The sequence below is a fragment of the Brachyistius frenatus genome, unplaced genomic scaffold, assembly GCF_029030835.1.
Source record: "Brachyistius frenatus isolate BFR_SWC_R1_liver_20210118 unplaced genomic scaffold, ASM2903083v1 Contig_50, whole genome shotgun sequence".
In the NCBI taxonomy this organism is placed as follows: Eukaryota; Metazoa; Chordata; class Actinopteri; family Embiotocidae; genus Brachyistius; species Brachyistius frenatus.
Genome location: NW_027210649.1, coordinates 436,425 through 451,426, shown reverse-complemented (window position 1 = coordinate 451,426; position 15,002 = coordinate 436,425). Strand labels below are relative to the sequence as shown.

Genomic DNA, 15,002 nt, shown 5'->3' with positions numbered 1-15,002 from the left:
ACCTATCAGTTTGTCCTCTCTGGCAACAACTCTGGTCTCACAGGGTTGTGATAACTGAGAGATAAAATCAAAGTGAGGATTACAGATCCATTGTTCTTTCGGCTAATAATCTTGGTGCAAGTAGAGATAAAAGTGGCCACATATTTTACCACATACACTAGGTAGTGGAGGAAAGGTTCCCTTGAGTTGTTTTTTTTTTTTTTTTTTTAAGGGAATCACAGGCTCCTCCCCCTCCAAACTCTTGTTACGCTTGTGGGAACTCCCTGTATCACGATTAGGTGAACAGAGAAGGCGTGGGCCTGGAGAGAGGCAGCGAGAGAGAAGGAGAAGGAGAGGAGTGAGTACCCGGAGAGGAGCTGACGGAGCATTAATGACACACAGGCCGGTTAGAGTTACAGGGATGCAGTTTTAGTCTGATTCCCCCTCTTGTTTCCTGGCTTTGATCTGCGGAATAGAAAGCGCGGAAATTTGGGAAACTTTCGCCACTCAAAACAAACTTTAGTGGATTAATTCTTTTTTTTTTTTTTTTTTTTAAAAATGGGCTTGGAACGATTTTGCCCAAAGACGCGGGGGACAGTCGCCTCTCTCGCCCGCTCATTCCTTTGTATCATCGGGCTATTACTCACTTCTTCTCAGCCTGTCTGCGACGCGTTCAACTTGGATGTGGAGAACCCAGCTGTTTACAGCGGACCTAACGGAAGCTACTTCGGATATGCTGTTGACTTTTATTTGTCTGACTCTGCCAGGTGAGTTTCCTTGATACAGAATTAAAGCATTTTTATCAAGAACAGAAAGGAGGATCATTTCAGAATAAGGTCTGAAACAATTATCTGTAATTTTATATGTAAACTCCACGTTGTTCTCCAATATGTTGCAGCCTACAAACTTTCCATTGGAGTTTTTTTTTTTGTTGCCAAATTTCAGATCATCTAGTTTACAGCTGTTAAAGTCACCCAGAAAGTTTCCAGAAGGAAACCCATTTCATTTGTTGGGTATAGTTCTGGCTCTGACATTCAAACCAGGGTTTTGTGTACAGACTGTGCTGTGGACACATGCTTTACGCACACGCCCTCAGCCCGCATACAACTCACTGTTGCTTTATTAAATATATATAGGAAATTAAATTTGTGTTCTCAACCACTTCTGGACTAAAGCCCAAATAAAGCCAATAAAATAGAGTGGCTATTCAACCAAAAACAAAGGTCAGAACATTTCGAAGTCTTAATCTCATTGTCAGACAAAATGACATCTATTTATGACCTTTTAATCTGCTCTTGCATCTAGAATTCCAAAACTCACTTTAGCAATCACATCAGACTGGTATGAAATGTTGGTGCTGGTTGTGATGCTTCCAGGATGTGATCTCTGTGTCACTCTGCATGCAGTCACCGTCTCAGCATTCTTCCCGAGGAGCTTTTGGCATCAGTCATTTTTTGAAACTTTTGCTCATTCATGCATGCCTGTGGTCAGGTCTAATACCACAGTAGTCTGCGGAGAATATAATATGAGGAAAGGGGGCTCCTGACTTGTTCTGGGACCATACAGTCTGGGTTACAAAATGTCAGGCATTGGTTAATGTGGCTGCTGACAGATTTGCATTTGTGTTGCATACCCCTTCAGTATACTTTGGTGAGTCTTGGACCCAACATTGTACTGGCAATAATCATTAACAAAAAGGTTATGCAGCCCACAGTCAAGGTTTCACTCAGACATAATCAGACTTCCTGGCTGAGTCTTAGTCTGCTGAGCTCCAGCGCTGTCTCAGACCTCTGTTCAACCAGCCAGCACGCTGGGATTTGAGACGGGGCTTTGTGCCGAGTGGGCCGCCAGCAGCAGCAGCAGCTTTTAGTTTCCCTGTTTCTCCTCCTCACTTCCCTGGACAGCAGACACTTAGACATGGGAAGATTTCTCTCCCTTCTCTCCTCTGGCCTTCCAGCCTCTTTAAAAGCCTGCTGCTATAAGTCTTCATTTCTGTGCCTGTGAAGCAGGGGGTTCAAGAGAGCGGTATGATTTAGGATGTGAGGCTTGTATTCATAGACTCTTATTATTTCTCTCTCCGACGTCCTCCTCCTTTCTTCCTCCTATGCTGATGTCATTCTGCGGGGCTTTTTTATTTCATCCATCGCCGAGACCTTCCCCCCACCGTCTAGCCCCTCTTCCCATCATCTCTCCTCATCTCATTAAGCATCAGACACAGCAGACGTCATCTTACCGATGACTTAATCCCAACTTTTCTACACTTGAGACGCCTTGCTCACGGAGGCGGAGATGAGACGATGCTTTGTATGTGCAAAGCAGGACTAATGTTTAAATGTAGCTTCCTTACAACCCAGCGCCCTGTAATTTCCCTCCCGATGATATGTATTCAGAAGTCAAATGTCAAACAAAAACGAAGCACGAAAGAGCAGATTTAAGATCGTGACTCATTGCTCTATCTGTGAGCCACATGTATCTAACACTTCAACTAGGTTTCTTAGAAGCTCGCATCAAAACACATCAGCGGAGACATGAAATGAGTTCTGTTATCTCTTGTTTGGCCCCGACATCATCAGTATCATCATCTTTACCCACACTTTGGAGATGTGATGTGGGGAGCTGGGGGAGTAGCCAGAAAGCCCGGTGAGGTCAGTTGAGGGATTGCACACACAGATACTTCTTGTCAGGATGTTCTGCTGCGAGCTCAGCTCCAACTGATAAAAATGATGGCCGCTTTTTAGAAAAACGTGTGTTCATCACTGGTTGGACTAGAGCAGTAAAAATGAGACAGTTGGCAGATGTAGATGCAGAGACGAGGAGGAAAAATACTTCTCCCATCTATAACAGCCGCTGTCAGGCCTTACAAATACAAAGGGTTACTTTCTCCCACTTTGACGCTGATCCTTGACAACACTTTTATAGATGCAGCTCTGCCATGCCCTTCGGCCTGATGTGATAAAATTACATTTGGACACTGGCTGGACGGCCCACCATGGAAGAACGCCTGGGGATAGTTCCTGTGAACTGTGTGACAGCTCTTGTCAGATGCACACAGGAAGGGTGGGAGGATATATGGCTCCCTGTTGTGTGTGTATGTTTTTCCATGTTGAGCGAGGATGGACTTCTCAGTCTATGCGCGCGCGCGCGCACACACACACACACACACACACACACACACACACACACACACACACACACACACACACACACACACACACACACACACACACACACACACACACACACACACACACACACACACACACACACACACACACACACACACACACGACGAGGGCTAGAAGGACTTCTGAGTGTCTGACTCTCTCCTCAAACACTCAATCACCAAACAGCTGTAAGTGGCTCCTCTTTGACTTTCTCCTCGTGCCAGGCAGGGATAAGGGAGTGGATCATACCCAGATAGAAGAGGTCAAGGGTCAGGAGTCTGTAAACAATAACAGACTTGGCCTGCAGTGTGTGAACGGACGTGTTCATGTGTTCCAGTGACGTGATGCTGATGTGCATTAGCTCACAGATGGTTTGGGCATGACGAGCACAAGCTGAGGTCAGCCGGTCCATGTAGGTGACTCTCCCCCAGTTTACCCTCTCAAACAGGGTTAGAGTTGAACTAATATTGACTTTGGACCGGGGTCTCATTTGGCCACTAAAATGGCGATGTTTTCTCTACGCTGAGGTTCCTCTCCATATATGATCAGCCTCACTTTTGTTACTGTTTTCACTGGTGTCCTCCTCTGTGTACCTGTTTCTAAATCAGCTGCTGGAGTGCAGCTTGTATATTTGGGTTGCCAAGCGTTTCTTCATCCAGGTTCTCCTTGTTGCGTGCAGACAAAGAGGCCCTTTGTGTGATGGCAGTGATTGTTTACTGTTTTCCGTCAGAGGAGCTCACACTATGACTCAATTCTTTCTTAATTTATTGGCCTTCCTTAAAGCTGCTTTAACTATCTGTTGTCAAACGCTACATGCACCTATGATAATCAGGCTGTTGGGTTGGGAACATAAGTGTCTGCTCCTGTGAAGGTCAGTCAGGATATACTTGGTACGGCTACGCTGCTGAAACAAAGTACCTTTCTAGGTTTTACTGGTCTGTCAGTAAAAGGGGGCTTTATATAATGAGCCTGTGTGTGTTACACTGGAAAAAGATGTCAGTGTAGATGGTGCTGATGGGTTTAGAGGGCCCGTGGACCCTGCTGTCACGTCTGCTGTATTGGTTTCGGGAATGCCCCGAGGACGTTGCGTCTACTTTGGGATGAAGTTGGCCGTCGGTCGGGGTCGTCCTGACTCATACGTTGCTCAATATAATCTCTCACTGCCAGCAGGCCTGGTTTGTTTTAACCCCCAGGTCACCAAATGACTCATATCTCTCGTAATTTGATAGAGTCGATCCTTTATATGGCGACAAGCGTATGACGCCATCGTGCGCTCATGCGATACGAAATTCTACTGGATGAAATTCAAAGTAGGAGCAGTTCTGATATTAGAAATGGAAATATCACGCAACCGTTGGCCATTAGTGTCCATGAATGTGTGTTTGTGTATGTGTGTGTGTGCGAGTGCAACAGAGGTTTGGGGTGTGTTGAGGCAAAGTGCTCCAACAGCTGCAACCTCCCCCACCTCTTCCAGTCACCATGTTTAATACAACGGCCTCTCTATCTTGAGGTGACAGCGCCGGACCCCCTGATGTGACCATTGTAGAGAGGTGTGAACCACCAGCAGTTTAACTCCCCGCAGGAAGACTGTGAAAGGAGGGGTGGGGGTGGGGATGATCTGTAATTGCGGTTGGGGATGGGCAACAGTTTAGGTATGAGAAAATGCATAGGCGAGACCACGAGCCATTTTGATGTTTCGCCGTCGTTGCAGGATGTTTCAAATTTCCCACTTGCCACTTGTGAAATAACTCGACAGGTTGGCGGTTTTAACAAAACAGCTGCCGATTTTCCCACATTAACTCTGAACGCACCCGTAAGGATGGTAGCAGATTAAATGATTGCTGCTTGTTGAAAGGTTGGAGGAAATAACAAAACAACGGTTGCTAAATCAAACTTGGTGTCAACTTGCTTGATTCACTTAACAGACCTTAGTGACTCCTACGCAGCTGCAGAGTAGCGTAAAATCATGAAGCCCAAACTATAATTTCAAATTGCTTCTAGATGTTCACATGTTTCTCCTATGTGACAATAAACGACGTTGTCTGGCTACCTTAGCTGGCAGCGCCTGTATTCTCCAGGCCACCTGTTGCCTGGTGCGGTTATCCTTCGGAGGATCTAGAGGAAGCGTTTTTTGTTCTGTGATATGGGATCACATCCTCGACAGACCAGACTGTTTATCTTATCATCTCTGGCTGGTGTGGGTTCAGACCTCAATGGCTCCTTGTCAAGCCAATCCCGAGATATGGAAATGTCTATAAATTGTTCTAAAAAGACATAACTCGCTCCAGGTTTGTAGAGCAACATGAAGAAGATCTCTTCTTTCTTTTCTTTTTTTTTTCCTCATACAGCCTCAGCTCAGCACAGTAGACTCTCTGTAGTCAGCACACGCCATCCCAGCAGGCACTGCTACTCTCATCATCTTCAGGCTGCCGGACAGCAGCACTGACAACGTGTGTGTGTGTGTGTGTGTGTGTGTGTGTGTGTGTGTGTGTGTGTGTGTGTGTGTGTGTGTGTGTGTGTGTGTGTGTGTGTGTGTGTGTGTGTGTGTGTGTGGATAGACGATCGTCCATATGGCACCCGTGAGGACTCGAGCAGCCTCTGTCTGGCCTTGGTTCTGAGCGGACATGAGACTATTCGTATGGCTCCATGTGGTCTAGAATAAGTCATCACACACTCCTTGTGCTTCTCATTTCTGTCATTCAGCTGATCTCACTCTCATGTGCCACACGTGCTAAATCAATATTGCTTTATAGTATGACATCATACAGGCGTACATTCATTTATGTGCAGCTCCAGGAATGAATTAAATGTGTTGCTGAGAAAGAAGTTGGTTGTATTTTTTCACGCTCCGTTCCTCCACTGAAGGAGCGAGAGCAGTGAAGGTCAAGAACTGCTTCTGGCTCCAATCAGGTCCCTGCGTCGCCGTTTTACTGATATGGAGCCACTCCAGTGTTTAAGCATGTGTTGATAGCTGAGTGCAAACCCCATGGGGCAGTGTGTGTGTTTTACTGAGGTGCTGCTGAGGTTTGTAGGCCTCCAGTCCTTTTTCATTTTTTTGTTTCCTTCTTTTACATGTGCCATAGCATTCGTTGAGCCGCGTTTACGACTGCAGATGGTAACTGCCGCCGGCTCTGGCAGACTTAACCAACGTGATTAGGATTTTTCCCTCTTTTCTATCTTAAAGCTGTTGTAATAGTGTTGAAGTGACATCAGCTTTGCAGCTGGGTGGAAGACAATTAAATGTGGAATTGGGGTGAGGGGGAGGGGAAGGGAAGTGCTGGGCTGAACGGGAGGGGGGTAACAGAGGAATTTGCCTGTTGACAACCTCCCTCTGTAACCTCATCGTAAACCGTATTAGCCATGGCTACGTGCAGTTGTGTCACATCAGCAAGTTCCAGCACTCAGCATCACCCTTAATTTCTAAACCCCACATAAAATAGCGGTTACAGTCTGGCAATTATGGTGTGGTGATTTTTTTTTGGTAGAACGTCCCCTGATTGCTTGACCTTCAAATGAGACAAACCCAGTCGTCGGTTTACAGTGAAGCTCTTGTTTACAAATTCCTCGCTTGCAGCCTAAATCACTTACAGTAGTTTAATTAATGCTTTAATTGTCAGCTGGGTGGTGGAGATCATTAGTGGCCGCTGTATGGCAGTTGGTGGGACTTGGTGAAGCCGCTAATGCTTTTCATTTGTCCCACTAAGACATAGCTCGCATGTCTCTCTAGTGAAGTGGGTTGGCTACTTTTTCCATAGCAAGATGAATTTGAGAAATGACCAAACGGAGATTAGTTTAATTCTCCAGTAGCCGAAGTATTTCAGTGGGCAGAGCAGCCTGTCTGAGAGCATCAGAAAGGACTCTTTATTTCTTTGCAGAAGCATACTGAGTCTGTCAGTACGGTTTTCTCTAGTGTGCTATAACTCCAATGCGGTGTTCCAAATGATATACTTCCCTTAGTACACTAACTCTCACTTGTGTAGTGCAGGAAGTTTTACAGAGTAGTGTTGTTTCAAATCTCACACTGCTGTTCTGCTCTCACAGGAAATAACCTCAGCATTTGAACACATCACCCGTCAAAATATCTGCTGCTTTAATTACCCAGAAATTAACATGTTCACATGCCCTCTGCATAACACACTCAATAAACACACGGATTTTTCTATCCAGCCGCGGTAGTGAAGAAGAAACACTTTTGTGTTGAGGAACAGCTACAGCTTCTTTAGCCGCCTTAATTTTAAAATTCTTCACATCGATGGCCCCGCATCCTTCCTGCTACGTAGCCAAGATAGCGACCGTTTAGGGTGGAAAGCGTCCAACGTTTCACACTTCTTTTTTGGACCGTTTTGAGTGCATCATCCTGGTACTTGTAGTGCGCTGCATGTTTCTGTACTTGGCAGCGTGAACGCACTGATGCAACAGTGAGTGTTAGTGCACAAGTACAACATCTGGAACACAGCAATAGCCTCCCCTCAACCATTGTAGCATGAACAAACCCACCTCATGAGGATGCCTGTCCTTCATCTGAAACGCTGAGGATTGCTTGTCCCCTACTAATTATATATTTTTGCAATCCAACGGCCTTTTCTTTGACAAAGGAATTTGTAATGAAGCACTCAGTCGACTGCACCTGGAGCTTCATTAAATGCAAACGATACAAAAGCTCTTACCTTTTGAGCACACGACATGCAGACAAGGTAAAGGGGCGGGGAAATGCCGGCAGATCCTCGCCAGATAAAGACCCATTCAATGCTAATTTCTCCTCATTTACAGAACTTTCAGATAACTATCAGCCTCTGTGTGTGTGTGTGTGTGTGTGTGTGTGTGTGTGTGTGTGTGTGTGTGTGTGTGTGTGTGTGTGTGTGTGTGTGTGTGTGTGTGTGTGTGTGTGTGTGTGCACATCTGCATGTATCCGTGTAAAGCAGTAAAACCAGCTGCCAACTTGCTGATTAAAGCGTGATCTGCTTGTTTTGTTATTTCCTGTATTCCCCACACCCCTTTTGAAAAGCTGCCATGGCCAACTCTGGCTGGACTCTGTTCAACTCCGTTTCAACAAAAGATGCTGTGGCTTTCAATTTCCCCGGCCTTGTTATTGTGAACATGTTCCTCCACTGGTGTCATTTATTGCATACATGTGCTTGCAGAATACTTCTAAAAATGTTTTTGCCAACTTTGCATTTGCTCTTGTTTGAAACTTCTGCAGTCTTGCTCTGACAAACAGAGGAAACTACGCTGAGAGTTTTGGAAATTATTTCCCAAAAATAGATTTGCGGGGCTTGCAGGTGACAGGTGTGCACATTCACTGACAGCCTGTTCGAGTGGGAGTGTTTAAAGATAGTGAAATCTTCAGCTGACTTATTGTGAAAATACCCGACCAGGAAACCTCTGTGATTTAGATTACTGCGCAGGTGGAGCTCTGTTGCTCTGCTGGGATATTCCCGCATCTGCATATGCGATCAGAAATAAAAGGTGTTTCTACTTCTCCAAGTTGAAACGGTTTGTTTCTTCTTCCCTGTTCCAACACAAACCGGGGAGCTTCTGCTCCACATTTGGAATTGGCATTGTGCTGTATCTCTTCTGAGGTAGTAAAACTGCAGTCATATTAAACTCATACCTTCTGCTCTGTGACCTCTTCTTTGTTCTCCCACAGTTGTGGCTTTTTCAAAGCCGTAGACGCTGAAAGGATTTGAAAGCTTTGTAGTGACCACCAACACACATCTGTGCACGTCTTAGATTTTCCTTTTCCATTAGCCGTCCAATAACTTTCAGCGTTTTGTCATCTGAGGTAATAGATAGGTTCAAGGGGATTCATTATGGCAGATTACGAGGTCATGGAATAATGCGCGCTTTAACTGCCGTTTGACTCATGCTGGATCTCCCGTCTTCCTCTGGACCCTGCTGAGGAGTCACGCTCGGGGGCAGGATGCTCAGTTTTCGCCAAAACGTAAACTTTCATGCTCTGTTGGTAGATATGGGGCAGGAAAGGGTGTTCTCTTCCTGTTTTGGAACCCCCCCAGACATCGTTTGGTCTCAATGAGCCCATGCCTACTTTACCCACATCAATGAGGTGATGCTTATTGGGTCAAGTGAGTCCAGAATGAGGTAATGGCTAAACCAGCCACTTAAGGCACATTATCTACAGAGGAGATTTTCCCCTAACTTATCCCTGCCCATATCTTGGTTTTCTCCATGTACATACCATCCTTCTCTGTCTTTTCTTCACCTCTTTAATCTCTGGAGTTTGTCCTGTGCGCTGTAATTCACCTGCAACCTCGGCTGCTCATCCTGTAGCTGTAACACTGAAGCTCCGAGGACGTTGCTGTTTGGCATCACAGCTGTAGAAACAAGAGTGTGACTCCACTTAGCCTGTCTGCTTTCTTGTTTTCCTATTCAATCTGCCCCACAGGGGAGCATGTGTGACCGCGGGACTCTTTCTCCTCCTGTGTGTGTGTGTGTGTGTGTCAGACTACGTACAAGCAGAGCGAATACATCTGCGAATATCACATGTGCACATGTCATAACAGCAGATTCCAGAGAGCGTATGGGATTATGTAAAACAGCGCTGCAACCTGTCAAAATGATTTGCATTTGAATCGGAATACAGCTCGCTAAGCAGTTAAATGTGCGTCTAAACCTGTGTGGTGGGAGGCCTGGAGTGCTGTTTTTAATTGAGGCCAGGCTAAGAGCTGGAAATCTTACCAACGGCTTGATAAAGCAGTTATGATTGGCCAATCTTTCAACATTTGATTTACAGCGAGGTGTCTCTTTGTGTGTGTCTCCCCCGCAGTGCGAGTGTGGTGATCGGAGCGCCCAAGGCCAACACGAGGCAGGTCAACGTTACGGAGGGAGGCTCCGTCTTCTACTGTCCCTGGAGCCTCAGCCAATCAGACTGTCACGCCATTGAATTTGATACCGAAGGTAAGCCTTATGATTTACACACAAAAAAGCAGCGCAATGATATGCTGTTTGAAAAGCCGAAGGTCTGGGACTTTGTATGTCTGGTGCCAAAGAAAGTTGTTTTCATTTGATTTTTTTTTTTTAAAGGGAAATGCAAAACAAAATGCTTTTTTTGTGATTTTGAACGGTGCAGTCTAACTCTTACTGCTCTTTGTCTTATTACCAAACTGCAACCAACAATGACGTCACCCATCACCCGTTGGTTTGAGAACGGCTGTTATGAAGCCTTGAGTTCAGATTTTGGCCGTCAGCATTTTGCTAGTCCCGAGCAGTTTGGAGCCGGTAGTGACCATATTTGGATGAGCTGGTGGGGAGCGAGCGGTGGAGCCTGTCAATCAAAAAGACACGCCACCTAGAACACAGCTTTTCAAATCGTATTTTCTAATTAATGACGGAATTATTTTCAGATGGATTGCAGAAAACTAATAAGAAGGAGCGACTTTAGCTAACAACACCGAGATAACTGGTGGAGAAATTGTATTGACTGAGAATTTCATGAGACTAGTTGAATGGGAGTCTACGGAGCAGGAGGCTTTTTGGAGCCAACCTCTGGTGGCACTCAGTGGTATTGCAGCTTAAGGCACTTCAGCATCAGCCTAATTTTCAGACCCAGAAGCTACGTCCACTTTTATAGACAGTCTGTGGTTATTACCTGGTTGTTTGAGAGGTTGAGATGCCGTAAATGCTATTTGAACACTCTTTAGATGACTGAGCTTTGTTCCTTCTCCGTAAACTTTTAAAACCATCAGAGCATTTCCTCTCTGAATTGGGCGTCGCTGTTCCACTCCACTGGGCTGTTGTTGGCTGCATTGGTTCCTGGACGTGGGATGATCCTTTTTTTCCTGTTTGTGTCTTCTCTTTGGGGATGAAAAGGATAATGGGGTGTTGAAGAGGATTTTTGAAGGATCCTCCTTCTATCCTTCCTTCCTCCAGGTCATGTTTGTGTTGCCTTGCCTCAGGAGGCATAGGGAGATAAGCAACCAATAAACAAATAAAGTCGGACAAAGAAATATCGTGTTTGTATGACGAGTGAAGCCGACACCGCCGGCCGTGACAAAAAGGCTCCAGTTGAGTCAAAACGAAGTGAAGTGGTTTTTAGGAGAACATGAGGAAGAATGGATTCGTGTTTCAGTACGTTGACAGAGAACCCATCAGCCTGTTTTTACACAATGGAGCCAAGGTGAAGTGAAGAAAAGGGAGACTCAAACTAAAAAGCTTTTAGATTAAACATGCCCTGAAAAGACACAGTCATATACACACACACACAAACAGTATGAATCACACGTATGGAGAGACAGTTGTTGCGTCACTTTTGGCTTCTTTCCTGAAAAATCAAATCTCAGCATTATGGGCCAACTTGAATTTACTGTCCGTTATGCACGACGGGGAGAAATATTCCAGCGTTTCACAAGCCTTTTCCTTTTTTATTGGACACCCCTGTGCTCCACTATTTCTGCACTGTTTTTCTTGCAACATGAAATCTATTGTGTGTCCACCGTTGCTGGCTAAAGGCCACGGGGAATGATGTCATGCACAAGCGCACGAGGCCTCCCGGTCAAGGTTGGTCCCCTGGGTGTTTCAGAGAGTGTCCTTTGTATTTAAAAAAAAAAAAAAAAAAGTCTTTGAAGGAGCAGATTGGAGTGCCAGAGTCCGTTCTGACATCTGGATCGTAATCGAGCAGCTGCACAGACATGAACATCTGCATGCCAATGTGACTCTGACAAACATCCGTTTACACCAGTGGCATTCATTGCTGGAATTAATTTACTGTAGCTGTGCCTGCGCTTTCTTTGCCAAATCTGGTAGTAATGATGAGGGCAATAAAAAAAAAAAGACATTCAGTGATTTTTGTTCTGCTATGAATTCTGAATAAAAGATGGCTGCAGAGTCCTCGGTCTATTCTTAAAACAAAGTGGTGTCAGAGGTCTCCCTGTTCCTTGGTGTGCTTGAGCTCTGACCCACAGGCCACAGACCCTCTTAATTAGTCTAACTAATTGGGTCAAAGTGGCCAGTGGCCCCTCTCCCATCCACTTCCTCTTCCATAGATAAGAGCTTGTCTATGGATCCGAGAGGAGGAGAAGGGACGGTGGGTATGAGGGGGCATATACAGGATGGTAGGAAGGGAGAGGAAGGGGGGGAGGAAACCAGAGAAACCCTGCTCCTCGCCTCCGTCCCCCCTCTCTCCTCTCCTGCTGTCGGTGCTCCCACAGGGGTAGCTGATGTGATGAGTGAATTTGGCCATTTGTCTTCTACCCCACTGACACAAAAACACACACACTTCCAATGAGAGGCTCTAACCCCACTAATGGCCATCCACTCACACACAGTTCAAAGTAGAGAGCGGGTCTATACGGACTCTCTCCAGACCCACTCTGCTGGTCCTGGGAGAGACTGGCCTGGCACCATGTCACATCAGCACACTGTGCTAACCAGCCTCCCAAGAGGGGTGTGTGTGTGTGTGTGTGGGGGGGGGGTCGACTCAGGTCAGATGACAACTCGTCATGGTCCCTCTCTGGTTCTCCCTTTATCTCCCCGTGAATTTTCATCTTAAAGTGTTTCACGTGTTTCCAGCTGGCAGACAACAAACACCACTTTTCATCGCCCGTTAAAGTGACACAGAACTACTGCTGCCGTTTGAGAGCGTTTCTCAGCAGAGGTGTGCCTCGTCTCTTTTTTTATTTTTTATTTTATTTTACACTGCAAGACAGCTGATTGTACACACTAAAAAAAAATGGAACCCAATTTAGGTAGTTTTTAACCCAGCTGCTGGGTAAATATTGGACCAACATGGGTTAAATGTTCTTTAAAGGTTATTTTCACTGTAATGCTGGGTTAATTCTACCTCATTAATGGGTTATTATTATTTTCACGTTTGTTACAGTAAACACTTTCAAAACGTTATTTCAACAGACTAAACATATCAAGTTATAATAGCATAATAAAAGTACTTTCATAGAATGCTGGAATAGAAAAACTTATTTTTAAAAAGCCATAATAAATTCATTACTGTTGTCAGTTCATAAACTCTGTAACACTTAAATGAACAGAAACAGAATGCTTTCTTTATTGTTACTAAATAACATTCACATAGTATTATCTTCAATGAAAAAACTGCATAACTATACTTTTACGGTTTGAATTATGGGAGGCCTTTTCCACCGCTACTCATTGTTGCCTTGGTAACATGACTCAAACCAACACAGTCGCTGCTCTGCTTCAACCTTCGCCTGGTGGATTTGCATTCGCTTAACCAAACAAATTCCCCGTGCTATGAAAACGTGAAGAATAAATACCAAACAGCGAAGGCAGATTACTTACAGTAACAAGCTTATAAGGACGTTGTTTGAAGTGCTGGTCGTGTTATTGCCTGTGTGGCTAAAGCGCTTCTTTTCACCCCTTTTCTGAACACTTAAAGCGGGTCCGGCTGCTGTTGGCCGGTGATGAATAACGTGAGCAGGAAAGCCTAGAGATGGAGATTAAGCAGAAATACAGTTGGGGTTATTACAAACCTATAATCTCCCTGCTTACTGTCTGGGGTGAGGGGAGCAGCACTGCCTCGTAGCAGGAGCAGAGAACGGACTGTTCGCACACGGAGACTTGGGCGAGATAGTGAAAGAAAAAATGAATAGGAAAATGGAGATAATGTTGAAAATGAAAACAGAGAAAAGTGTGTGCTTCCACAGAGATGACTGGGGAAGTTGCTGTGAGGAAGCCAGGCCAGAGTGTGTATGTTTTCCTTGGACCCCAGCCCCCCTTCACTGTTTCCAAAAAGACACGGAGCAGGCCTTCACTCTCAGCTCCGGGCTGCCGAGTTGGCTGGAAAGAAAAGAGCAGAGGCAGACAGGCAATGAACAGAGAGGCCTGATGCACAGCCTTCTTTCTTCACATCTACATAGATCTCCATCTCTTGCGGCATCTGTCAGTCCTCTGCCCCTATTTGTGGATTGATGAAGTCTGCATGGGAAATTAATCTCGATCTCACATTTGGACTTCCCTTACAGATGTCATCTGGTGTGAGCAGCGATGTGACTTCCCTGCCTAATCAATTTGTTTGCATTTCATTCTTTATTGCTGCACAGATGTAACATCTGCCTTCCAATGAAGCTGTTTTTAAACCTGACTCCTCAGACCATCTGTCATGTCACCTGCTGCTGTCAAAGTACTTCAAGTGGAGAGATCAGCTTTACTGGCCAGGTGGTCAAACAGAGCGAAGGGGGTCAGCGGGGTTAAACTAGGCCAGTCCGGTCCCAACCGGGTTGAGCTGAGACAACGAACTATCTCCTGAACAGTGAAAAATAGCGTAACTGGAGTCTTAAAGCCGGCTGTCTGTAAATTGTAGAGATGTTTCCAAGAGTCTGGGAGGGAGGGTGAAGCAGAATTAGGATACTTGAGGTCCAGCTGTAGGAATGCATGTTTTATCGTACTGCTATAACTCACTGTCTTTATTTTTTTTGTTGTATTTTTCCCAGGGGATCGCGTCGTCTTGCTCAATGACACTAAACACCAGGTCGATTTCAAGTCGCACCAATGGTTCGGCGCCACTGTGCGTTCTCACGGTGACACAATTCTGGTAAGTTGACCCTCTCGGAGATTCATTTAATGGTTGGACAAAGAGGGACCAGAGTTTTAGCTTTGGTTTATTTGTTAGTTATTAGTTTGTCGAGGCAGATGGTTCTGTCAGAGCCTGGTTCTGTCAGAGGTTTCTTCCTCTTAAAGGGGAGTTTTTCCTTCCCTCCGCTGGAGGTTTTCCTCCCTTAAAAAAAAGAGTTTTTCCCTCCTTGCTTACGTGGGAATTGTTGAATTGTTGGGTTCTTCTGTATCATGTTCATGTGTTAAATGCCATGAAACAACCCGTGTTGTGATTTGGCGCCACATAAATAAAATGGACTTGACTTAAGATTTGGC

General features: G+C 45.3%; 1 protein-coding gene across 1 annotated transcript in view; it reads left to right on the top strand.

The window, feature by feature from the left end:
- Nucleotides 1–322: 322 nt before the first annotated feature.
- itga5 (integrin, alpha 5 (fibronectin receptor, alpha polypeptide)) overlaps nt 323–15,002 on the top strand; it is a 37,653-nt gene continuing 22,973 nt past the window's right edge. The window contains exons 1-3 of the mRNA XM_069704188.1: nt 323–746; nt 9,928–10,058; nt 14,567–14,667. Of these exons, the coding sequence (XP_069560289.1) occupies nt 538–746; nt 9,928–10,058; nt 14,567–14,667 (441 nt within the window). The 5' untranslated portion in view covers nt 323–537. The remainder of the gene's footprint in view (nt 747–9,927; nt 10,059–14,566; nt 14,668–15,002) is intronic.